At 37.9% G+C, this 26982-nt stretch overlaps 1 protein-coding gene across 6 annotated transcripts in view; it reads left to right on the top strand.

Moving 5' to 3' along the window:
- VCAN (versican) overlaps positions 1–21675 on the top strand; it is a 155300-nt gene extending 133625 nt beyond the window's left edge. For all 6 annotated transcript variants that reach the window (XM_087862008.1, XM_045796330.2, XM_087862007.1 and 3 more), the window contains 3 exons: positions 12519–12663; positions 19365–19547; positions 19693–21675. In XM_087862008.1, coding sequence (XP_087718134.1) covers positions 12519–12663; positions 19365–19547; positions 19693–19820 — 456 coding nt within the window. In that variant the 3' untranslated portion in view covers positions 19821–21675. The remainder of the gene's footprint in view (positions 1–12518; positions 12664–19364; positions 19548–19692) is intronic.
- Positions 21676–26982: the final 5307 nt, after the last annotated feature.

Here is a 26982-nt window from a genome sequence, read left to right as displayed (position 1 = left end):
ACTTAATAAATGTTTTTTTAAAATGACAATTAATATTTATACATTGCTCGACCAACTTACTCCGTTACCTTTTGAATCATGAAATGACCAGTTAAGTCTTTTGGCAGAATCTCTTTGTGACAATTCTTGTTCATCTAAGTTAAATATTTTATTTAATGTTGTACCAGTATGAAAAACTTAAAACGTAATAGGTGAGATTTCAAAAATGGTGAAAAGAAAAAAAAAGTTCCCCGCAAACCAATATATATAGCTGAGCATAATGCATCTTACAAAAGTTATTAACCCAAAGGAAAACAGATGTGCCTACTGGAAATGATGACAGTCTTGTCCGTGGTTGTCCCAAGAATACATTTACAATAAGCTCTGGGAAGAAAAAAATGGAAAGCAAACCTTTCAGCCTCTGCCACCCCTGCAGGATTGAGTTATATCAGGACAGATTTTTCCATGAAGCTTTAGGAAACCAACAATTACTCAAAACTTAGAAGGAGGATTTTTTTTTTCAAGATAGGCACATATTCTGTCATTATACTTTCTGAAGAAAAATGACTTTAAAAAAACCAACCTTATTATCCAAATCCAAAATGTAATAAAATAAGCAAAGAAAATCTTACTCCTGGATGTTATCAAATCACTTTATTTGTTATAGATTGGTTGACCAAGGATGCATTGGTTGCCTAAGGCTGGACAGAGCTTCATTTATTCACCTTCTATCTGAGTCTGTTCTTTCAAGCACAGAAGGAGCCAGACATCAGGCAACACTATGGAATCATTTATCCTGCCCTAGCAAAATCATTTCCACAACTTTCTTTTCAACTACAGGCTATGGTGTGTCCATGGATAGCACAATTAGGGACTGGAAACTGTTAGGGGCCTTCGTGACACTACTTTTTATAACAGATCTCCCCAGCCAGTGGTTTAAAATCAGCCTGTGGACCTCAGAGATGAAAACTGTTACAGTCTTGCCCCCTCCTCTCTCTGACCCTCAGGAATGAATTCTCACAAGGGGAGAATTTGGTCCTTCCTCTCTTCTCCTTGGTGAGTTTCTGCAGCACCATCAAAGCTTACCCCTCGCCACTGGGGATTGGATGCTTCAGCGGATCAGAAGCAGTCACTTCAAAGGAAAACGTCACCTTAGATAGTGTTGGGCAGAGGTTGAGGATTGAACGGAGCTGACAATCCAGTTCCATTTTAAAAATGTTGGGGAACTTTTGGAGAGTTTGTTTGGAAAAAAAATCCCTGACTTTACTCTTATGTATTTTTTTAAAAACGTTTTCTACATCGCTGCCACATTTTCCTTCTGCCATCTCCATTCTGTGGGCACTCCACCGTGCCCGGAGAGGTTGCTGGCTTGTCAGCTTCCCAGGCAGTAGTCACGGCCTCCTTCACTGTGTGGCTTACCACTGGAGGAGGCGGAAAGACTCCCTCTCCTCTGCACTTGTCTGACTCTAACCAGCAAGTTCTCCAACAAGCTACTAATTCACAGAACCATCCATATCTTACTTTCGAGCTCTAACCAACTCATCTTACCCCTTGATAGTTAAAGAGATCACAAAAAGATAATTGGTAGCCTTTTGCACTTAAAAAAATCCTACTTGAAAAAATACTTCTAGACGATAAGTGCATTTTGCCTTTTTTTTTTTTTTTCATTTGATAAGCATGGTGTTCAGCACTGGCAACTGGCACACCTGGAATTCGGGACACCAGGTTACCCCCCTGGTTAGAGTTGATGCATGAGGAGGGCCAGATTTGTGGACTGACTTCAAATACAGAGGCCCCTTTACCTTTTTACATAAATAAACATGTCAGTCTGTCACACAAAGTATTGTGAGAAAACCCAGCTTTGAAAAAAGGTAGAAACCATAAAGAAATAGCCCTTAACTCAGGAAGAGACACTTAAAAGGCCAGAGAAAAGGAGTAACAATTCGCAGGCTATAAACCATTATTTTTTCCTGTAGTAATGTATCATTATTTCCCTTTTATAAACACAAAGGCTCCTGTCCTCCTCCCTCTCCCAGATGTCTTGGACATTGAAAAGAGAATCAAGAGTATGAACTAATTCCCTGTGTTTTCCAAGCTTGTTTGTAGGTTTCTGCTCATTTGAAAGGATTGCCCATGAGTTGGCAGAAGACAACGAAAAACAAAACCCCCAAAACCAAAAACTTAAGTTTTACTTTTTCTACCTGAAAATGTTAGACTTTCGAAAAAGTATTTGCAGATGGATGTGTGTCAGCTGTGGTGTGGTTTGAGCTCCAAGTCAAATGCCACTTCTCTGTGAACAAGTCACACTGCATATCAACATTAATTTAATTATGTTAAACCTCACAGCCTTCATTATATTAACCTAAAAGCCAAGGAAAACATATGCTGTTTCCTCATCCTTTAACACATTACTCATGAGTGGAAGAATTCTCAGTTTCTGTTCTGCAAAAGACCACTGAGCTCTTAATAAAAATTTTTACTTGTGTTGCAGTGCAGCTTGATTGGAAACCAAGAACTGGTTCTTGTGACTCTTCGTGTGAAATATAACAAGCCATAGAGTGGTTCTGGAACATAAAACCCTCATCTCCACCTTGCTTTTCCTTGAGTGCAGAGAGCTAGCGATATGTCACATAGCTGGAAGAACCCTTACCCATCCCTGGAAAATCATTTCATCATTGACAAGATTATCCTTAAAAAAATTATCAATGCGGTAGTTCCTTCTCACAGATGCTTTTCCAGGAGTGCTCTACGAAACTCTAAAATCACATAGAGATATTTAAATGTAATTGCTAATTGCTTTAACACAATTCATGGAAAAGGCAAACGAAAATGTGGAATGGGTTTTGGCAGTTTCCCACTGCATGCAGATCCTTAGCACTTCCTGACTGAAGACCTGTGCAAACAAGCTTGGGGTGAAGGAGCCCACCATCACCATTTAAGTGGGGGTTAAATGCAAAGGGCTCCGTGGGGCTCTGTCTGCCTCCCTCCCCCTTCCCCCACTCCAAGGGCTCTCATGGTGGGAGGAACTCACATCCTTTGGAAAATGCTGTTGATAATTACAGCTTTGTAGGGCAGTGAGCTCACGCTATTACAGGAGATTAGCGCTGTACTCAGAGCTGCCACATTGTCTCTCCCGCACGGAGATTTGCCAGCTAGGAAAATAATGGGCATATTGCCACTTTAACAACTACCAGGAGACCCCAAGTTAGTTTCTCTTCCCTTCAGCATATTCATGTTTCTAGGATCCAACTCCAGCCTGCCAGCCCAGGGCAATGACACCAAAACAAATGTCTCTTTCTCCGTTAAAACAAAGCAGCTCTTTTCCTTTTGGTGTTTGACTGAAAGACAACAGCAAAACTATAACCTCCCTTAAAACATAAATAAAACAGGACCCAGACCAGAGTTAACCTTAAGCAAGTACAAGGATCTGAAGAGGCGTATCTCTACTCAAAGGCTGGTCATTTGCCCCTAGGAGTTAAATACAACAAAGTGAAATATACACCCAAAGACTGGAAACAAACGCCTATTGTGTACCTCGGCCATCTGGGGGGCACAAAGGCATTTTAAAGGTACCAAATGTTTTGATTTCTGTAATAAGTAGTCCTCCTAACTTCCTTGCAGATAACCATTTGACCTCTGTTCTGAGAGGCTGGGGGTAACCGGGAGTGATTATTATGAGTTCTTTATTTCTTTATTTCGTGAAAAGGTGGTTTCTTATCAGCATATGTTTCAAATGGGGAAGCGGTCCTCTTGGGAAAGCGTTTTCTATTTGTGGAGGTTGCTTTTATACTTGGTGGTTATCTGTTTTCCCTTGGCATCGCCCGCGTTTCGGTGTTACTTGGAGCTGTGAGAGTACAGCCGTGGCACCCTCAGTCCCAGGAGATGACAGGACTTTGCACACAGAGAAATCCACTCTTAAATCCAGGTGCCACTTTTTATGCCTAGTCTGGATTAGTTTTTACCTAAAAACAAATGACATATGAATCACACTGCAGATGTTAATTTGAGTGCATAGTTAGCTGTTTTTTATGATCTGCCCTTTTGTAAGGATTTGGGGTGGCTATTATACGTTTGCTTTGCTTCTGAAAAAGTCTCACCTGTAAACATAAATAATCTGATAATTTTAAAAGGCAAAATGGAGAAAAACTATTGTAGATAAACTTTCCAATCAGTTAGAAAATTCAGATTATAGCCTCCATGACCTGTGACAAAAGAGAATGCAGTCACAGTGGTAAATTCTGTTTAGCCGAGGCCCATCTTCTAGCAAAGTATTCTCTTCCTGCTTTCCCCTCACAAAACTGAGGGGACATATCACAGATAATCCTCTAATCTTGCCACATGAAGTAAATAATCATGATTCGGGGGGTTATTGTAAAGTATGTGTTAAGTAACTTAGTTGGTAATTCATAATATAATAATGGGTAGAGATCACCACCTAGTGGCCATATTGTATTTTGTGTTTAAAACGTCACATACCCAGAACTCCCCTTAGGGCTAGTTAAGAATAGTATTTCCCGTGAATTAAGTTCCTGTAGTTTTGAGTTTAAAAATTCTAGTATGGTTTGCATGATATTGTGAACCTGAAAGTTAAATGTGAAATTAAATGATTTTTCAAATGCAGTGTGAAGCTAACACACGGAATCACATGCTTAGTAAAGTCCTAACAACTGGGGCAAATATTAGATCCAGTCTTCCCCGTATCTTCACTTTACACACAATAATAGAACACAGTGGAAAGTTTTCCTTGGCCAGTTTCATTGGTATGTGAACCTAGAGGACTTTTTTGGTTTTCTTATGAAACGTTTTACAGTGAATTAAATTAGCAGTGTTTGGGGGGAGGGAGAGTCGGTGGAAAGCAGCGACTAGACCGTTCATGGAAAAAGATTCTGAATTATAGCTGGAAGACTTAGTAAGTTTTCCCAACAATTAAAATAATATATTATGTCACAGGACAGCTTCACTGGACAAATGTCAAGAATGGTTTTTATCAATGGAATGTGTGTTAGTTATTGTTTAAGTGCACTTGGCAAAATCCATAATAGTTCTAAAACATAGAGGCTTTAGTTGGCCGTTCTAGATAATCTAAATTATAGTGAATTTTAAAGAATAAAAAGTGACTCAATCTAAACTGGAAAATTATAGCTAAATATGTGGCTAGGTGGATGATACATAAATAAATAGATGATAGATAGATAGATAGATAGATAGATAGATAGATGATAGATAGATAGAGTAGGCCCCTGGCAGCTGCAGATTCAAGAATTGTAGTTTCAGTTATACATGAGAAACCCTATAGATCCACAATATGAAATAAGTTGTCTTCTTTCTCAGGCGCACATTCGAACTGTACGCAGTGGTTGACTAGTGTGTAAGAATTGTTCAGTTAGCATTCAAGTCTGTCTAATGGGCAGCTTGGTTTTAGCATCTCAAGAGGTCTACGGCTATCTATTCCTCTAACTAACCACTTTGGATCTTCTGTGTTGTATTTATGGCGAGAACCTATCTGTCACACAGGTTTGTGGAAATAGGGTCATTTCTAAACATTGTAGATAATTCTTCCCTAGTGCCAGGAAGTACTGTATTTGTAGGGCTGTGTGCGTCCGTCTGTGTTTCTACGTGTGCGAGCGACAGTGGTAGGTCCCACATTTGTGTCTCACAGAAGGGTGAACATCAGTCTGATCTAGTGTCTGTGAACATTGTGTTTTCTTTTCAGTAGAGAGGAAAGAGAAATCAAGAGAGTCTAAAGAGTATCTAACTTTTTAGGAGAAGTAGTTAGTGCCGGTGATGATTCTTTGTAGTTATTTGACCAAGTTAAGAAATCATAAAAACTCAATGAAAATAACTTGAAATGGGTCAAATATTATGGAGAAGAGTTAATTATCAATGAAGTTTTGATAGGACCAGTTGCTTTGAAAACTTCTTTGTTTTAAGATGCTGATAAAAGCGATTTAAAAACAAGACTTTAATGTTTGGGGGATTCTTTTACCACTAGAGGTTGAAACATGACCTCGTGCCTTTGAAGTGTTGATTTTTGAATTGACATTCTCTTGGAAAGACTTTTTTTTTTTTAACTTGATGCGGAAAAACACACTATTTGGAATGTTGCATGGAGGGATAAGACTAAGTCATTCTGTTTTTCAAGAACCTTCCTTGCTCTAGTCTTCCCTTTTCACCACCTAGCTGTTTGCATTTTTCCTCGTAAATGAATTTGCTTATATATGTATCAAGTGAAGGACCAGCTGGGTTGTGACTGTCACAGCAGTAACTGATTAACATTGGATATCTTGTTTCTTTTCTTTAACTGAGAGCCATGCTAAAAGCTGAACCCAAGAAACTCCTTTTTTAAAGCAAAGCACCTGGTTTATTTCTAAATCTTGTATATTTCTGAAATAATGGGTTTTTTTTTAACCTCAGAAAAAGGGCGGTTCTCCATCTCCGCATAAGGAAAAGGTCAATTAGTCGCATTACATTTTTATCATCAATTTGTTTTGTTCATGCTTGTGATACCAGTTATCTGCTGAGATTTTAGGGCCATTGATCATGGCTGTGTGGTGTGTATTTTAAAGATAAAAAGATTGTTTGGTATCTGACTGATAGTTGGGACTCCTAGACACTATATAACCAGAGATTCACCTTGAAAGGATGTCAGCCCTTTAGTAGATTGCTAATAACTTTCAAAGACAGAGACCCCACCTCTACCCCCAAACACCCACACACACACACACTTTACCCTCCTCAGTATATTTGTGGAATCAAGTTGGAGACTTGCAAAGAGCTGGGAGGAGAGAATATCTCTTCAGCCATGCTGCTTGAGAAAAACGAGTCAGGTCCCTCGTAGGTCTGTGGAATTGAGGTCACTCTCTCAGAGTGAAGAATTTGGCAGGCAGGGAAGTCCTGCGTGCTCCAGAAGAACTGCAGGTTAATTCTTCACTTTTATGTTAATGTGAGACAGAAACAAATTTTTGACAACAAAATATAGATTATTTGAAACAGAGTAAGCTAAGCATATATAAAGTTTGATAGATTTTGATGAATAACTTCAGTCTGTTCTAAGTTTTTCCTCTCAGTGTTAGGACTGGTTCAAAATGAGTTCTCTGGTTTGTGGAGACAGTTTTCATGTGAGAGAACCATGCTTAGCTGTTGGATTTTGGCCAGGATTTTTTGAATCATTTTATGCTTTTGGCAGTTGACTGGTTTGAACCCATTTGGGGGAAAAAGAAAGAGAAAACAATAACTGAAAGTTATTAAATCCAATTTAATTGAAATAGTTGTCTTTTTGGCACTTTTGTTTTCTACAGAGAATAGTCATTTAACTGGAACTCTAAGAGTAACTATGTCATATAATGTACAACATTAAGCAACTTCATACTGATATAAAATAGTTATCTCTTAAAGTGCAAGTTTGATATAGAACATGTAGAAAATTTGCTATCTTGAGCTGGCTTCCTTTACATCAACTACTCGAGTTTTGTCGTCATTTTCTTTGCCATCAGAGGAGAATGAAAATGCGAAGTAATTTAGTTTGATCTAATTCTGTTTTCTGGGGGAGGCAATGAGAGTTTGGGGTTTGGGTTGGGGCAGAGGCGTCTCTGAGACACAGACGAATGTGCAAAGGTCTGATCAGCATTGGTGTTTGTCGATGGTGTTAAAATGAATTCTCCACAAACCGCGCTGGCTTTTTGGAATAATTCTTCGTTTGCCCACGTAGCTGTGGCATCCCCACCCAGGATGTTTGCTTAGAATTCCAAACGAAGAGAAAAATATCAAGATGGGAGCGGGGGCATTTTTCTCTGTTCATTCCAAGAATCTACATTTCTGCATGTAGAAGACACTGCCTATATGAGAGAGGCTCTATTACATTCGTATAACTCAGAACTGATTTCCTGAAGAGAGATCTCTTTCTAACGTTTACCTTTAGTGAAAAAAAAGTACAGTATTAAACCTGAAGTCAACGATTTATTTTTTATACCCTTTCCCCCTGCAAGTGATATTTTTAAAAAAAGCTGTAAAGAATTCAGGGGGACACAAAGAAAGTTATTCAGAAAAGTGAAGTTTCCTTTGCTAAGTGAGTTAGGCAATAACATGGAACAAAATCAAAGCATCCTAGCCAAAATAAATCTGCACGATGGAGCTATCAGATATGAGGTAATAGTGTGACATGCCTGTGGGTATCAGACATTCTTGTGAAAACCACAGACCCAAAGTTTGGTCCTGCACCATTAAGTCACAGTTCTGCCCAAGCAGCAACACAGAACACAGGTTTTAAATCACTGTCGCAAGCCAAATGTAATTCCCACCAAAAACAATTAAATCTTTTACCAGAGGTCTGAGTCTGGGCAGCGTAAGCCCTGAGAATCACTTCAGTGGCCTGGAATCTGAATCACATTTCAGTGTGAAAATGAGACGGTCATTGTTCAGATCAGGAGGAAATGTCAGCTGCAAAATCCGTGGCAGTCAAGTAACTGGCAACTTGAAGTGATATTTGTTGAGGTTAAATTAGAAAAGGGTTAGCTAAGAATTTTATAAGTTCTTTCTGATCACTGCATAGATCATTTTACATTGTTCATTTTTACCAATTTGAAAAATAATCCGTGTTCACTCTAGGGAAGTGGAAAATATAGAAGAATATATAGACCAAAATATTACCTCTGTCTCATAGAACTCAGATATAAGCTTTGTCACATTTTACTGCATTTCCTTTTGGTCTATCACAGACGTGCAAATGGGTGTGCACGCACACACACACACAGCTGTATCTGAGAGTATGTGTAAAATTCGGATCATTGTGTATTTTTAGTATTTTGCTTTTTAATTTTAACTTAACATGTCTTTTAACATTTTCCATCTCCTTATATATTTTTCACAGACAAGATATTTAGTGCTTATATGATATACCACTTGTCTGACCATACCCGTGCCATAATTTATTGAATATATATACACTCTGTAGATTTTTACCCAATTACTGCTAGTATAAATAATATTTTAGATAAACTACTGTCTCATCTCTGATTACTTTTTAGGATAGAATTTTAGAAGTAGAATTAGGGGGTCTAAGGGTTGGAACTTTTTGAGGCTCTTGATACATATTACCAACCGTTTTCCAGAATGGTTACTGCCTGTCTCTCCCACCATTTGGTAGCAGCAGGCAACATCTTCAATTAGAAGTAGATATGGATAAGGAAGAATGCAACACACGCTGTTGTTCATTATTCCTAAATATCAAATTATTTATTAAACAGTACCAGTGTGTGCCAGGTGTAATTCCTAGCCCTGAGGATACAGTAGTAAACAAAAGCACCCCAAATTCATGTCTTCAATGAGCTTACATTCTACTAAGAAGAAGAAACTACAACACATAAATTATATGGGACATTAGAAGTTAATAGTTGTTGCGAAGACAAAGCAAGGGAGAGACATGAGCAGTGTGGGGAGGGGCAGGGAAGCAGGGAGCATTGCACAGTCTGCACGTCCTGTTGAAATGTTGGAACATTTTCCACCTTTGACTTTTACTCATTTCCGTAAGAGGTTAGTTAGAAAGTAAGCTAGAAATCATTGAGTTCCAAAATCCATAAATATTTGAGGAATTCTGCAACCTTTGGCCATTAAAAAGTATTAAATACAGATCTTTGTTAGTTTCAAGGAATTCCTATTCCTTTGCTTATTCATTTCATTTCATTTAACAATTTTTATTTTGATCCTGTTTTAATTTGTCTGTTAACGACCATTTAGTTATATACATCAGCAACAGGCTGAATGTGACTTCTATCTCTGCTTTTTTGTTCCATTTCCTTGTTTATGATCTACTTAAAAAGACTAGCAAAAAGACAAAAAAAGGCTTCATGGGTGGAGGGGGAGAGATGATAAGGGAAGGGAAGTTAGCAAAGAGAAGGAAATAGAGAAATAATTAGAAACCCATTTCTAGAGCAAATGTCAGTTCCTGGTTGCAGGGAGACCTGCCACTCAGAGACACTTCTGTGAGTATGGTCCTGTGAGCATCCTTTCCAAGGCCGTCTGGACAGTAACTCAGTGGTACCATTTAGGCTACTAGAATTGGATTTCAGTCCATGTAATTTCTGGATTTCCACCAGAAAAATAACACCCTTCATTCTGTGTTTTGGTAAAAGCAGACAAACCAAAAACAGCCCACAAAAAACAAACGGAAACAAAAAAACCACAGCCTTTATTAAGCTTCCCTTGGTTCTTTGCAATTTTATTACTTTCCAAAGACTCTTTTTTACATAGCGGGGATCTCTTATCTCCTATCTTAATTTTGGCATGATTGAGGAGGCTTTTAAAGCAAAGCTATGCAAATAGATTGAAGGAAAAGTAGAAAGTCTCTTAATCTGGAGGCTTTCAAACTTTAGATCTTCTCACAAATTATTTTATCAAAGATCAAGGTTTTTACCCTACTTAAAAGTTTTGAAAGCTCTTTTTTTTTCTGAGAAGAAAGAAAAAATACAGATATTCTCTAAGCTATTTTATTATGTGTTTTTGAAAGACGTAAAAGGTAGCCATGGTGCTTTTTGTTTGTTTGGTTGGTTGGTTTTGGTTTTTTGGCATGCCAGAATTGGAAACAGTTGCTTTACTCTTACATACAGTTTTTTCTTCCCCAACTTTATCTTTCCCAAATAAAATCTCCTAATTCACTTCAAGCCACAGACTTATTTTAAATATAATTCAAAGAAAGACTTATAGATCTGTAGGCCCAGAAAAGATAGTCCTATTAGCCATCATTACATCAACCTGAATCTGTCCTTCTACTGAGTGAAGGCAGTTTGTGTTCACCTGTGTTCTCAGCATTAATGGAAGATGTGCAACATGACGGTAGGCAAAGCATATTGGCAAAGTGATTCTCAAGTTGAGCCTGAAAGACACTGAACAAACGTATCCCATGTCACATTCTAGTTACAAGGAGACCCAAGACTAGGCGGTCACTCTCTGATTTATAGTCCAAAGTTTATTATTTTTGAATAGGCAGGGCCTGTGTTTTTCATATAATTATAGGCTATGGGGGCAGCATTTTAAGGTAATAATAAATTAATGTAAACCCAAGAATCTTGGGTGCCTAACATCTCAGAGGTTCAGGTTACTCTCAATCCTGCTGGATGCTTTTAAGAGATAATGCATACCAAGAACCTAGAAGAGGCTTCATCCATTCTAGGTGCTAAACAAATGACAGGTGTTACTTTGACAGAAGGTAAAAGATATTTCTGGTTATATATCATTGCTCAGACTGGGGAATCAAAAGATACCATCTAGGGACGCCTGGGTGGCTTAGTTGGTTAAGCGTCTGCCTTCGGCTCAGGTCATGATCCCAGAGTTCTGGGATCGAGTCCTGCATCAGGCTCCTTCTTAGCGGGGAGCCTGCTGCTCCCCCTGCTTGTGCTTGCTCTCTCTCTCTCTGACAAATAAATAAATAAAATCTTTAAAAAAAGATAGCATCTAAAGACACAAAGACACAGATATAAAGATAACCAATAGAAAAACATCAAATCAGTAAAATTCAATACATCTGAATGTAAATTGCACAAAGAAAAGCAAATATATATTTTATAGTATGATATACGTATTTTTTAAAGATTTATTTATTCGAGAGAGAGAGCTTATGCACACACACCCATGTGTGAGTTGGGGGAAGGGCAGAGGGAGAGACTCTCAAGCATCCACCCACTGAGCTTGGAGCCCATGAGATCATGACCTGAGCCGAAACCAAGAGTTAGATGCTTAACCGACTAAGCCACCCAGCGCCCCATAGTAAGAAATATTTTTAAAAGCTTATCTTTTATGTCAATATGCTTAAATGTGATAAATGTTCCTATTAAGAGAAAACAACTTCTAGTTTAGATCATAAAGCAAAACTTAACTGTGTGGTGCACACAGGAATCACATCTGAAACAGAATTACTCAGGAAGGTTGAATATGAAATGATTGGTGTATGTATATTGGATAACTGAAAAATAAATATAGCAAACATCTCAGTTCTTTTAACCAAATAAATGAACTTAGATAAAAACAATCACATTAAATAAGGCAAGAAAAGGTACTTTAAAGTGATAAGATGTAAAAGAAAGAATAAAAATCCTATTGTATTATAATCACAACTACATTAAATTATACCTGCAGGTAAGGCCTGGGAGAAAACATGACAGAGTGACGAGATTATGGATTTTTTTCTCTACTTCCACTTCCACTAATATTGTTATGTTTAATAATAATAACATGATTAAATTTCTGAAGTTGAGCATTGATTATATATTTTGAAATCTGGGATGACTAGAACAAAATTTCTCAGACATAACTCACTGCCAAAGGGAAAAAAATACATGTTTGTTGAAGAGAGACTTTGAGATATATATTTTTTCCACTCAGAGTGTAAAAGTCTTTTTCTTTACCATGAAAATCATTTTAATTAGATAGTTCAAAAGAAGTTGTTGAGTCTTTCTAATTCCATTGTCACGTTATGGCCCCATCACTCTTATCATTTACTACTTTTTAACCATCAAGTAGTTAGTTCTGTTCTTCCTCCATTTTCACAGCAATATGAGAACTGGAGGCCCAACCAGCCAGACAGCTTCTTTTCTGCTGGAGAAGATTGTGTTGTAATCATTTGGCATGAGAATGGCCAATGGAATGATGTTCCCTGCAATTATCATCTCACCTATACCTGCAAGAAAGGAACAGGTAATGATTAATTAATAATGTACTTAATCTGCATTTCAGTTATCAAGTGCGTTCAGGAAGAATAAACTTCATTCCTTCAAGACACGAACTGAATGTCACGTGTGACGTCTCTTGCTGCCTCTGGAATATTTCACTCTTCCAATACATTTGAAACGTTTGTTTTCAGTAATGTCTTTACCTTAAATTTCAGATGCTAAGTTAACAATGTAGCATTTATATTAAAAAAAAAAAAAAGGCAGCTACCTGGTAGTATCTTTAAGAAAAACAAAGTGTTGTCGAAGAGCCTATCCACCTGTTTATTCTGATGTGAACATTAAGAAAAACTAGTTATCAACATTTAAAAATTGGGATACTTATAAAATAATCTGGATTTTTTACTTTTGTAGAAAAATAAGTACTGGTACCATTTGGTCCGTGTTCAAATTTATGAGTGCTTTGAAGTGCTGGAGCTGAAAACCAACACTCTCCTTCAGTGGGGACTACAGTCTCCAGCTCTTGGCTCCTTCCCTCATTGTACTTAAGTGCCTGGCCTTTGTAGGCATTTGAATTTTTTCATCATTCCCTTAGAAGCTCCTTGTGTGTAAACAATAGCACAAAACAAAATTGCTGTATCTCTGGCTGAAAACCTTCAACATGTGATAAAATAATAGCATTTGAAATGTAAGCTCTGTAATGAGAATTGCTTAGTTGACATTAAACAGATAAAATTACGAATCCTGATTTTAAAAAGTGTTTATTATTGACCAGTGTGTTTGAACTTCTAAGGCACACTGTCCAGACTTCTTTCTTTAAAAAATAGGAATTCTATAAAATTTTTTTAACCTGCTTACAATTGATAATGGTGTTAGAACATGAAAATTTAGCCTCTAAATTTACCCAGACTGTTTCATTGAGTTAGAGTATAGATGCAAAATATGAAATCCATTTGATTTGTCTTTGGATAAAAAATAATCAACTAAAAATACACACTCTGTAGATATTTTAGGAAAGACTTCCACTCTAACAGTAAGAAATTCTGTCAGAAGAAAGAAAACACTGAGATGCACAGAGCTCAGATGAAACTCAACTGTTGGCCTATCTCTCTGTTATTCTCTTACTAAAGCAGAATTGACTCTGAATACCCTTTCTGTATATGAGCAGCTTCCCTGGCTACGTGCATTACTCCCGTATTTCTGCCACGGGACTCATGAAAATAGCAAATCAAGTGTTTTCTGTTTTCCTTGTTTCTAGTGTAAGAAGTATTTAATGAGCTGTTTGTCAATCTGAATGTCATGTTTGTCTTCTTAGGTCTCCAAATGTTCCCTGGAGTCACACTTTTCTCTTTGTGATCCGAGCATTCTTCTAGTTCCCCTGTTATTTTTTCCTAAAGCAGGGTTTCTCAACAGCAGCACTGTTCATCTTTTGGTCCAGACAATGCTTAGTTGTGCGGGCTGTCCTGTGCGTTAAAGAGGTTTAGCAGGACTTCTGCCCTCAGTGCGCTGAAGGCCAATAACGTTCTCCTCCACTCCACGTCTTCCTCCTTTCCTTTGTACTGTCAGTGTCTCTAGACTTCACCACCTATCCCTGGGGAGGGAGGGAGAGGAAGAGAATTGCTCCAGGTTGACCACCACAGCCCTATAGCTACAAAGGTTTCACAAAAACAGCACCATGGTTTGCATTTCCCGAGGGGGAAGGAGATTTATAAAACATTGGCCCCACCTCATTAAAGGGAAAACAAAACAAAACAAAACAAAATAAAATGATTCTTGTATTTTATCATCCTACTGTTGGACTTTTAGTCATAGAGACTTAGCTCTTTGTTAAGCAATACGCTGGAGAATTTTATAAATGTAGACTTTCATAAAAGACTCGTTTCTCCTTTCAGATTATCTTAGACACCTTTACACATACAGACCTAAGTAATTCTACTTTCAGTTAATACTTGTAAAGAGGATTATATTTTCCAGTTTTATGGAGAGATAATTCATAAATCACTGTGTAGGTTTAAGGCATACCACGTGATGGCTTGATTTACATATATTGTGAAATGATTACCACAGTTTGGCTAATATCCATCTTCTCACATAGTAAAATAAAAAGAAAAGAAAGAAGAAAAGAATAAAGGGGGAAAAAATGTTCTTGTGATGAGAACTCTTGGGATTTACTGTCCTCAACTTTCCTGTATGTCAAGCAGCAGCGTTAGCCGCAGTCCTCAGCTTACATTACACCCTCAGTACTTACGTATCTTACAACTGGAAGTTTGTACCTTTGACCGCTTTCCTCCAGTTCCCCCACCTCCTACCCCCGACCCTGGTAACCACATGTCTGATCTCCTGTTCTATGAGTCTGTTTGGTTTCTTTATATATTTCTCTCCTCTTCTTGTTTTTTTGTTTGTTTTAGTTTCCACGTATTTAGATTTAGATTTTAGATTTGCTTGAGATTCCACATGTAAGGGGGATCGTACAGTATCTGTCTTTCTCTGTTGGACATACTTCACTTGGATTATGCCCTCAGGGTCCCTTCGTGGTGTCCTAGATAGTAGGATTTCCTCATTCGTCACGGCCGAATAGTACTCTGTTGTACATGTATGTATGTATTCCACAGCTTCTTTATGTACTCATCTCCTGGAGGACACTTAGGTGTTTCCAGGTCTTGGCTATTGTGGGTAATGCTGCAGTGAACATGGGGGTGCAGGTATCTTTCAGCGCTAGTGTTTTTGTTACCTTTGGATATGTTCCCAGAAGCAGAATTACTGGATATATAGCAGTTCTATTTTACTTTTTTGAGGTTCCCCCAAACCTCCTCCTTACTTTCCCAGTATCTGTATCAATTTACAATCTCACAAGAGTTCCCTTTTCTCCGCATCCTCACCGGCGTCTGTTATCTCTTGTCTTTTTGATGATAGCCATTCAAATAAGCTTGAGGTGAAATGTCATCATGGTTTTAACTTGCATTCCCTCAGGACTAGTGATGTTGAGCATCTTTTCACCTACCTTTTGGCCTTTCATATATCTTTGGAGAAATGTCTCTTCAGGTCCTTTGCCCAGTTTTTAATTGGGTTGTTTGGAGTTGTCATCAGCCCTCCTGGTCAGAGGGACTGGAAGACACTCTCCACAGCAGGTGGGGCTGTGACTCAGCACCTTTCCTAGATGTGGGCAAACCAGGCTCTGGGGCTGGCAAATCTCCTCATTTGGGGATCTGAATGAGGCAGATCTGTGCCCCCCCCAAGGTCCCTGGTCAGAGCGTGCCTTTGCCTGTGCTCTGCAGGTAAGGCAAGCTGCTGCCTGGGGTTACTCGTTCGTTAGGCGCTGCAGGTATGAGTTGGGTCCGCCAAGGTTCAAGGGCTGGTTGTTGGAGGCCCTCCCGCTTCGCAGTCACAGTCACATTCCCAGTGGCTGGACCCCAGGGTTCCCGCTGTAAGTCCTGTGGTGCAAGAGCAGAGTAGATTGCCCACAAAGCATCCCACAATGCTGGGGGAGGCTGGTTGTCTTCCGGGGGTTGTTTTTGCAACTTCGGGAACCTGTGGCTCAGGAAAGACCTCTGCACAGGGTGCCGCACAGTCGTGGGGGAGGAGCAAAGTGATCAACCTTTAACCCCTTCTCTTATCCTGCTAGTGTCGTCTGTCTTGGTCTGTGTGGTGCAGGGGGTGCTTCAACCTCACCTCCCTATACGAGCATTCTCTCGGGGGTGTCTCGTTCTTGAATAGCTGCTAGTTGTCCTTGGCAACGTCACTCTCAAAGCATGTTTTTTAAGAGCGTAGTGCGTGCTGCCCGCTCATGTTTGGAGCACCTGCAGGCCCCTTACAGTCCCATCTGTTTACTTACCAGTTCCAACCGTAGATGACGACTTCATTCCCTCACTTTTCACTTTAGTATCATCACACATGCTTGTATTTGTAAACAGCAAATTGTTTTGTTTTGCACATTTTTGAGCTTCAAGTAGAATCATTTTGTATGTATTTTGTGACTTGCTTTTTTTGTTCAGCATCGTTCGTGAGATGTTTCCATGTTGATACATTCAGCTGTATTTCTTCACTTTGCTGCTTATAGTGTGTTATGTATCCCTAACTCCATAATAGTTTGTTTACCAATTCTCCTGTCAGTAAACATTTGGGTTATTTTGGGTGTTTTTGCTCTTATAAACCCTGTTTCAGTCAAAGGCTTGAACCTGTTCCTAGCTGGCCTTTGGGAGCTCCCGTGGGCTATTTTTCCAGGAGTGACATTGCTGAGTCATAGGATATATGTACCATCAAATTTACTAAAAAATGCCGTATTGTTTTCCAAAGTAGTTGTACCAATTTGCACTCCCACCAGCAGTGTGTGAGAGGTCCTGTTACTCTACGTCTTCTCTAACGATTGATATTATTGAATTTTAAAATTTTTGCCAATCTAATGGGTATGAAATGTTATCTCTTGTGATTTCATTTGCATTTTCTTGGATACTTTTCCCTGAATAGCATTTCATATGCTCACATGTCATTCCCTTATAGCTCTTCTGTACAGCTTCTGTTCATATCTATTCCTTATTTTTAAAAATTGATTGCTTTTCTTTTATATGATTTATTAGCATTCTTTTAATATCCTGGTTAGTAATCCTTTGACAATTATATATGTTGCATATATCTTCTCCCAGTTTGTACATTGTTTTTACTTTTATACTGTGGTATTTATTGATGAACAGAATTCTCCATTTTGTTGCATTTTCCTTTATGGTTCAAACCTTTTTGTTTTTTTACCTACCCTAAAGTCAGAAAGATATTCCATATTGTTTTCTAAATGTTTTATAGTTTTTGCCTTCTTTATTTTTATATTTAAACCATCTAGAATTGATTTCCCATGTATTCTCTGAGGTAGGGAACCAAGTACATTTTCATCCATTATAATACCCAGTTGTCCAAGTGAAAAAACTACCTTTCCCCCACTTTTTCGCCATGTGGCTTCTGTCAAGTATCGAGCATGTATGCATGGATCTATTTCTGGTCTATTTGCCTATCCTTCCCAGTACTGCACTCATTGAATTATTTTAGCTTTATTATAAGTCTTCATATATCATTTTGGAAGAAATCTATACATTGATAATGACAACTTTTAATTTGTTGGCATAGCACGGAATCAAGTATAAATGATTTATCTAATTGATAGTTTTTAACCTTCTATATCTCTTTGGTTTCATTCTCTCTGATACTTGCTAATATATCTGGACCAGTATAGGCTACAGATATTCCAGATTGGAGTTATTGTTGATCCATATACATAGTGTAGTTGAAAATGACATATTTTTCTAGAAATTGCGGTTTATCTTATAGGAATTTGTGAAGATCAAATATTCACATGCACAAATAGTTCTAATTTCTTAGTTATAGGTAGTATGACTTCATAATCTATTTTTAGGTTATGTCTGAGTGACAATGTCTTACGTGAGTAAAAAGATATGCTCGTATTGTGTTTCTTTAAAGATAACTTTGTCACGAGGTCAAAATGTTCCAAGCTGTTTTGTCAGGCAGAAGCAAATTAGAGGAACAAAATATTTAAGTGAAACCACATTTGCCATTGCAAAAGAATATGGTTGTAAACAGCCTTCTGACTATGTAAATAAATTTAATGTTTGTAAACTTTTGATATTAGGATGTTGACATCCAAACATCTTGGTACCAAGATTTCTGGTAATCATTGTCCCGTTGATTTGCATAATTTCATGAGAGCCTATGACATGGGCTTTGTGATTCAGAATTCTCAAAGTAAACTATGGAAAGGATGTGCCATTTAGGGAAATCATATTGAAGTTAAGTTATATTTTTATTAGAGACATATAGCAAAACACAGTCAATAAAAGTTAATTATTGAAGTATATAATTTAAAACAACCACACTAATGTTGAATGAAACTGTAAGTTAATACAAATTCAGTTGAATCAATTTTCCCAGGTTTTTGAATTTCAAAACTGCAAGTTTTCTTTTACTGCTATTTCTTTATTATTATTTCTACATTGCTAGGTTTGTTGATATTCAGAATTTCTCATTGTAACTTTAAAATGATGGTTATATATTCCAGGCTTTACCTTTATTTACCCTTCTGAAGAGTTGAAATTTATATTTATAAGTTAATTACGAAGCTGAGGCATGAATACTATGTCTTGAGTTTCCCCCTGTTTCCAGGCAGAAGACAGACAGGGAAAATAAACATAAAGGGAACCAGAGATATTTTCTTTATACTTAGGAATCTATGTTTTGTCCACATTTATTTTATCCATATTTTAGAACTACAATGTTGTTATAGATTGTAAGTTTTTTCAGGGAGGTGACTGTGATAGTTAATTGTCACATATCCATTATTGTTCCAGTTGAAGGTGGGTAATAAATACAAACTTCAGGATGCTGATGGAGACAATACCGACAAGCCACATGTTGGCATGAGACAGGTGCTTTTTAATTTGGAATTTTTCAAAAAGTGACCCTTCCAGATGGATAGTTGAATATATGATCATTTAGCTCAATGATTTTTAATAAAACACGACTGCAGGTGATATAATCTAAGATTTAAACTAGGCCCAGAGCCTCAGGATTTAGTATTTCTCTTGAAAAATTTCAATTCTTTAGTTCTAAATGATTTCCTTTGATGAGGGTGCTTGGTTGGGTAGCAGAAAAAGGGAAAGAGAAAAAAAAAGATTCATACTAATAGAAATATTTACCTTATTGGCAGTAACCCACTTTACTTTTCTTTAGTTGCTTGCGGCCAGCCCCCTGTTGTAGAAAATGCCAAGACCTTTGGAAAGATGAAACCTCGTTATGAAATCAACTCCCTGATTAGATATCACTGCAAAGATGGTTTCATTCAACGCCACCTTCCAACTATCCGTTGCCTAGGAAATGGAAGATGGGCTATGCCTAAAATTACCTGCATGAACCGTAAGTGGTCCTTTAGAAAGAATGGACAACCGTGCTATAACAACTACTAGACACCCTCATTTTACGGCTATGGTATTGGTAGTTTAGGGTATGGAGCAAGTAATATTGTTGTGTTTTCTTTCTTTCTTTCTTTCCTTCCATGTAGCGTCTGCATACCAAAGGACTTACTCTAAGAAATACTTTAAAAATTCCTCATCAGCAAAGGACAATTCAATAAATACATCAAAACATGATCACCGTTGGAGCCGGAGGTGGCAGGAGTCCAGGCGCTGATCCCTAAAATGGCGAACATGTGTTTTCATCATTTCAGCCAAAGTCCTAACTTCCTGTGCCTTTCCTATCACCTCGAGAAGTATTATCAGTTGGTTTGGATTTTTGGACCACCGTCCAGTCATTTGGGGTTGCTGTGCTCCCAAAACGTTTTAAATGAAAGTATTGGCATTCAAAAAGAAAGCTAACAAAATGAAAGAAAATGAGGGCAGAAAGTAACCGTTTCCAGCCTATCTAATTTCTTTAGTTTTCTATTTGCCTCCAGTGCAGACCATTTTATAATGTATACCAGCCTACTGTACTATTTAAAAAGCTCCATTTCAGCACCAATGGCAATGTAAATAAGATGATTTAATGTTGATTTTAATCCTGTATATAAAATAAAAAGTCACACAGAGTTTGGGCATATTTAATGATGATTATGGAGCCTCAGAGGTCTTTAATCATTGGTTCGGCTGCTTTTTGTAGTTTGTTTAGGCTGGAAATGGTTTCACTTGCCCTTTGTCAGCAAGACTGAGGACGGCTTTTCCTGGACAACTAACAAACACAAGGTCTTGTAGGTCACGGCGCCATGTCAGCCATAAGTGCCGTTTGCTTCCATGTGATGCTGAGCCTGGCTGACAGGACCCCCACAGAACTAGGGACTGCACCGTGGACCTCTTCTTTGCTGCATTCCTTTTTCTTCACTTACAAGAAAGGCCTGAATGGAGGACTTTTCTAGGACCAGGAGCATTTTTTAGGGGTCAAAGTGCTAATTATTAACTCAACCAGGTCTCCTTTTTAATGGCTTTCATAACACTAACTTGCAAGGTTACAGATCAACACATTTCAAATGGATATAGACCTAAGGGTTCTGGAGGGTGGGGGATGGTTAAAACAACAACACACATTCAAAGAAAGAAATTTTGTATATATAACCATTTTAATCTTTTATAAAGTTTTGAATGTTCATGTATGAATGCTGCAGCTGTGAAGCATACATAAATAAATGAAGTAAGCCATACTGATTTAATTTATTGGATGTTATTTTCCCCCAAACCTGAAAATTGACCTACTATGCTAGTTATTTTTCAGTGTTAGCCTTTATGCTTCCCCCACACCATTTGGGACCATATAATGTAGGTATTTTGTCCCTGATGAAATAATGTGATGGATAGAACGCATTCAGTGTTTATTATGAGAAGAGTGGAAAATGTATAGCTTTCAGCAAATGGTGTTTGCCCATTCTAAGCAAGGAGCTGCAGACAGAGCGTGGGTATTTCTTCCTGTTAGGTGGCGTGTACACGTTGACGTTTCTCCCTATCTCTTCCTACTGTGGTTTCTCCCCTTTATTTGAATAAAGTGACTGCTGAAGATGAATTTGAATCGTTATCCACTTAACGTAATGTTTAAGGAAAGCCCTGTAATGGAAAGACGGCATTTAGGAGTCCTTCCCTAATTTCAGTTAGAACAATCTTGAGAAGAGTAGACAACAAGTAAAATGCAAGAGGAGCAGACCCAACACGGATTTGTTTCCATGAAACCTCCTTTGGCTTGGAAGAAACAACAGTAGCTCCCACCATCATCAGCGTCTTCGAGCAAGTTCCCTTGGTTGCTGCGCCAAGTATAATCCACCTCCGAGTGTTCAGAGCACAGAACAACACTGTGTTGACCTCTTAGGTTTCAATTTTTCTCTTTCATTACAATGCACATAATACATTCCTGTATTTATATTATAACGTGTATAGTGTAAAATGTGAATGACTGTTGGGGTTTTTTCTTTTTTCTTTTTTTTTTTGTGAATGAAAATCTAAAACCTTTGTAACTTTTTATACCTGCTTTTGTTTCACCAAAGAAACCTAAAGTCCTTCTTTTACTATACTGTGACTGGTCTGGTTATTTACAACTCGAAATGCTAGTGTGCACCGACATTTTTTACGTTCTAGTTCCATCACAAAGTCAAGCTGCTGGCTTGGATGAAACGATTTTGTGGCTAGCAGAGAAGTGATTATATATGGACCTGCAAAAATAGAGTAATTCCAATAGTGTTTACATCTACACGATTAGGCATTAATCTCACGTGTGAAAGAAGCATGCAGTAGGAAAAGCAATACCTCACATTACAGAACGTTTCCTGTAAACCAGACCAAGGGCTTTATGTGTACATCTCCCGACAGGCCTGTGAGGGAGGTGCCGTCACTATCTGGTTAATGAGAGATCAGCTGTAGAAAACTCAAGTCCTTCGTCCAAAGTCACATAATTAGTTTGTAGTCGATGCAGTTGATCTTCAGAGCCCGCATGATAGCCTCAAGAAAAATACAAAATATTATGTTCCAATTGTTATACATTTAGGAGGTCAATTTACTGACTAGAAGACTCTATCTAAAAAGTGATCAGAAGATGTCAAAAACGTCATTTCTATCTACCCAGTTTTCCATCCATTCCTTAATGTTTGATTCAATCCCTATTTATTGAGTACTTACTATGTTATGTGGTCAGGCACTGTCCTAGGCCCTGGAAATTCAGCCCAGAATGAGCTAGACAGGTCTCTGCCCACATAAAGTTTTTATACTGGACGCTTCCCAAGGGGATTATTTTACAGCCCGTTCTATTCAGTATATTTACGGATCATTTGGGAAAACAAATCCACGATATGTTCTAAGGTTGGAAGATATCAGAAAGGACAAAGGTGAGTTGAAAATTATTTTGAGGTTTCTTTCTTGGAATGTCAAAAATATATGGGAAGTTGGGCATGAATAGATGCAGAAGAGATTCTTTTCCTTGCTGAGCTTGTCCTTATAATGCGCAATCCAGTCTGTCGTATCTTTTACCCAGAGTTTTAAACAGGGATTACCCAAGGGAGTGGACAAGAATTTTCATAACTTGTGCATATATACTCTTATTAGATGTTTATAAACCCATCAAGCAAATTTTTATTGACCTAGGTGCAAGGAATGGAGTCTGTGGGATGTTCCAATACCCAGAATACTGGGTCAGAGTGAGAAGTGTAAGGAGGCTTGTAGCACTCAAAGTCACCCCGAGGGGGTTTTCTGTTTCTAAAGGCCAGGTTGCATATCAGGTGGAAGAATGTACCCCTACCACTGGGGGCAACTGAGAAGAGGTAGTCTTCCAGAGTAGCTAAAATGGAAAAGAGGTAAGAGATTGTAGAGGGAGGGATATATCATCTTAATGTGATAGCAAATAGACCTTGGCTAATCTTAAGTGAATTTTCAATACAGTACAGGAAAGAGGAGCTGGGTTAGCCTTGAGCTAATTGTACAGAAGTCATATATCATGGAAAATAAAGTTAGGGAGTTTGGAAATGGACAGAAAAAATGTAATAGGTTGCAAAGAGTTTCAGAGTAGATTTTGCGCATAACCTAAGCATGAATGTCTCCCAAGAAAACAGTCTACGAGACAACATATATGTTAGAAATAGGCAAAGATGTTATTATCAGTAGCTAAAGACTCGATGATGTCAATGTGTTTTAATGTGTTTCTTTTTGTGTTTCCTAATATTACAAATGCAGTGAAATGGTTTTTGAAGAAAAATGCCCACAGCAATGTTTTTGTACTGATATTTGGGCTTTTTTTTTTTTAAGCTGCAATTGCCATTTGCTAAACAAACCAGAATTCAGGAAAATGATTCTTTTCTAAAACAAGTCTAAATAGAAAGTTTATAAAGGTCTTTGAGTGAGTCATTCAAGATTGTATAATCTTTTCCCATTATTACTCATTTCTGTATGTTTGGACCCCAGCTGGACAAGAAAGCGAATGCCAAACAAGAACAGAAATGGTTTTTGTTGAGGTGTTTACAGAATAAGCAAAGCCTGGGTTTTAATTAAAATTTAATTCAGAGTTCTGTCCGAGCCTATCAAATGATCCCTGCTGAAGATTAAAAGTTTACTGCCTTAAAGAGGAAGTCTTAAATGATTTTTGGTAGTGTTTATTCTAAAATAAAATTTTAAAGCTTATATTACCATCACAAAGTTGTCAACAAAACCATTTTTCATCATAAAGTCAAACAGTTCTAAAGGATGTTATATTTGGCATATTTTAAATATTGCTTCAAAATAAACAAGTAACATTACTCTTTTAAATATATTCAGTGGAATCTAAATACCATAGTGGTTTCATACCTACTATTATCCATTTTAAAAATGCTTGAAGAAAAAGACTTTTTTAACACTCAGCCATTTTATACTTTTTTTTTTAATTTTTAGACTTGTTTTTTTATTTCCGTTTTCCCCGTGGAATTTTAGACAAACATTATACATTTATATGCCTGAAAGTCTTCTACTGATTTAGCTGTCAAACATATATACATCAAAATTTACATTTAAAAGTTGAAAATTAATTTTTCTTGTGAACATAAAGGTGTAAAAGTTTAAAATCTTTTCCCGTATTGAATTATCATTGTAATTTATTGATTATACAATTGACCAAAACAGTATTACATTATTACAAAACTTGAAAGATAATTATGCAAATTGTAAAATTTTATTAGAACTTTATCTCAGGAGGCGCTTGGGTGGGTCAGTGGGTTAAGCATCTGCCTTTGGCTCAGGGTGCTCGGGTCTAAGGGCTTTTGGCTCCCTGCTCAGCTGGGCAACTGCTTCTCCCTCTCCCTCTCCCTCTCCCTCTCCCCCTTCCGTTGCCCCTCCCTCTGCTCATGTTCTCCCGCTCTCACTCTTGCTCTCTGAAATAAATAAAATCTTTAAAAAAGAGAAATATATCTCAGTGAGATGATTAGAGCTATTTTTCCCAATTCACATTTCTGTGAGTAAATATTACTTAAAAACTGGAAATGTGTCATGGCTTAGCTTCAATTCTGCTCCTATTTTGTTTTTACAGATTTAAACACCGAGAAAACTTGTTCACATACAAGGAAATGATGGAAATCATAGTCTTATTACGCAATGCTACTCAATTTTTTTACCTCTTTCTGAATTATTTGCCAAAAATCCCATAGCATTCTGTTGAAAGTTATTTTCAACTACCTTTCAGCTGACATCTCAACGAAGTCTTTCTTAATTTTTTTGTAAACAACTGCCTTAAAAATGATTTGATTTGTACACTATCATCGGAATAATTAATTTTGATTTGTCCTGTTTGCTCATAGTTTTTCACATTCCATGGAAATGCATCCTAAGACCCAGGATGGATGAGAAGTGTGTTTGATGTGGTGGTGGTTTTTTATAAAGTGGGAAAAGGCCAATTGTCTAAAGCCTTTGGTTCTCAAAGTTTGTTCCTGAAACAACACCTTTGGCATCACCTAGAAACTTACAAGAAATGAAAATCCTCAGACCCTACCCTGCCCTACTGAATTAGAAATGTTGGTAATGGGAGCAACCTGGTTTCCACAAGCATTCCAGATGATTCAGATCCGTTCTGAAGGTTATGAGAACTAATAGAGAAGATGCAAAAGTAGAACAAACAGCCTCCACCGCAGACACCTTCTCAGGCAACTGAGTCTTAGGCAAGAGGTCAGATAAGACTTGAAGTTCTGGAAATTGCTTTCCTTTGTGTGCACCTGTATCCCTGGGAGGTCTTGGGGTACTCCCACGGTAAGCAACCCTGGTTTGGAGACCACTGCTTTAAGATACACAGTTCCTAAAGTACTTGTGACTTGGGGTACATGATCTATCCATATTTATGAGCATGTGTCCTATCAGTCTGGTGATGATTTCTATCCAAACTTTGGACCTCTGATTTTACAAGAAAAAAGTGAGATAATCTTTCTCTACAGGAAAAAAAAAAATGAATAAAACAGCATGATTAAAAATATTTACTTCTTAAAGAATAGACCTGAAACAAATTCTGAAATGCAGGAATTAAAAGCTATATTACTCAATGAATCATTCTGATTGACAAATTTAAAAACAGAAAAATAGAAGCAAAGAAGATGTATCGTAACTTCCCAGCATCAGAGTCAAGAAAAGAAGCTTCAGATTCAGTGGGGAGCCCTAAAAAAGGCAGAGGTGGGAGAATCCTTGGGAGTGAATTAATCTCTGAATAACCCCAGTTCCTAGATCAGATCACCCTCTCCTGTGCCCATCAGCCAAACTGAACCCACCATTCAGTAATATATAGCAAGCACTTAACCACCTTCCAGGCACTGTGCTAGATCTTAGAGAGAAACAAGACAGGCCAAGTCTCTGTCCTTGGGGCTTACAGTCATAGGAAAGATTTGCAATGGCACTAAAACAGGGAGAGGTCTGATTTCTCAAAATACTGTTGACAAAGCTCCCATTCTTGGCCACCTCTTTGTGCTGCCCTCCCTCTTTACCTGATTCTACTCCTAACCGTGGCCTTAACTACTTCCAACATTATGGTAGCTTCCATATCTCTTTCTTTTGTGTGATGGGTGTGTATCCACTTGGTTGGATTTTGTAGGCATATTAAGCCCCCTATGTCCCAAACCGAATCAGTATCCACCTCTCCCCTACCATCTACATGTTTAAAAAAAAAAAAAAACAAACTAGGAGTCTAAGAGTCACTCTACACTCATAATTTAATGTTCGTATTCAATCAAGGATGGAATTCTGTTAATGTTACCTCTGCAAGTTTCTCACATCCATCGCCTTCTCTTTCTCCCAACTGTCCTCAATATCTCAGATAGTATTACTATCTCCAGATGCATCACTTTCAAAATAATCTTTTAAATACTATAGGGTATTCTTTCAAATATGCAAATCAGAGCTTGGCATTCTTCAGCTCAGAATTCTTCAGAACCTATGACCTACAAAATCTAATTTCACATGCATAGCAAAATGCTTTGGGAAAAACAAAACAAAAAACCCTGTTCTAGGTTATTATGTGCCAAAGAAGAATGGAGGAATTGATGAAAATCTGAAGTAAATCAATCATTAAATTTAAGATTTTTTTTTTCTATTAGATCAGTGTGGCTTCCTGTTCAGTCTCTGATCAAAAGTCAGACTCCCCTTGTACCAGTTGTGTACAAGGCAGAAATGGAAGACCGGAAATGCTATCTGACTTAGTGGGACATAGGTTTGCCCCTCCAGATATGCTCTGTACCCTTCTCCTCCTGCTTTGTGCCCCATGAGACTCTGTGCAGACTGTTTCTATTGTGTTCAGCCATGGAGAGCAAAGGTAGGTGATCACAGGGAAAGATGTGTTTCCCTTGGCTTCTTCCCGATGCTGTGGAATTGCCATAGGCTGCCCT

This window comes from Ursus americanus, chromosome 5, assembly GCF_024610735.1.
Source record: "Ursus americanus isolate L20-20 chromosome 5, mUrsAme1.1.p, whole genome shotgun sequence".
In the NCBI taxonomy this organism is placed as follows: Eukaryota; Metazoa; Chordata; class Mammalia; order Carnivora; family Ursidae; genus Ursus; species Ursus americanus.
The sequence above is the reverse complement of the archived record's forward strand: the minus strand, read 5'-3'. Positions and strand labels throughout refer to the sequence as shown.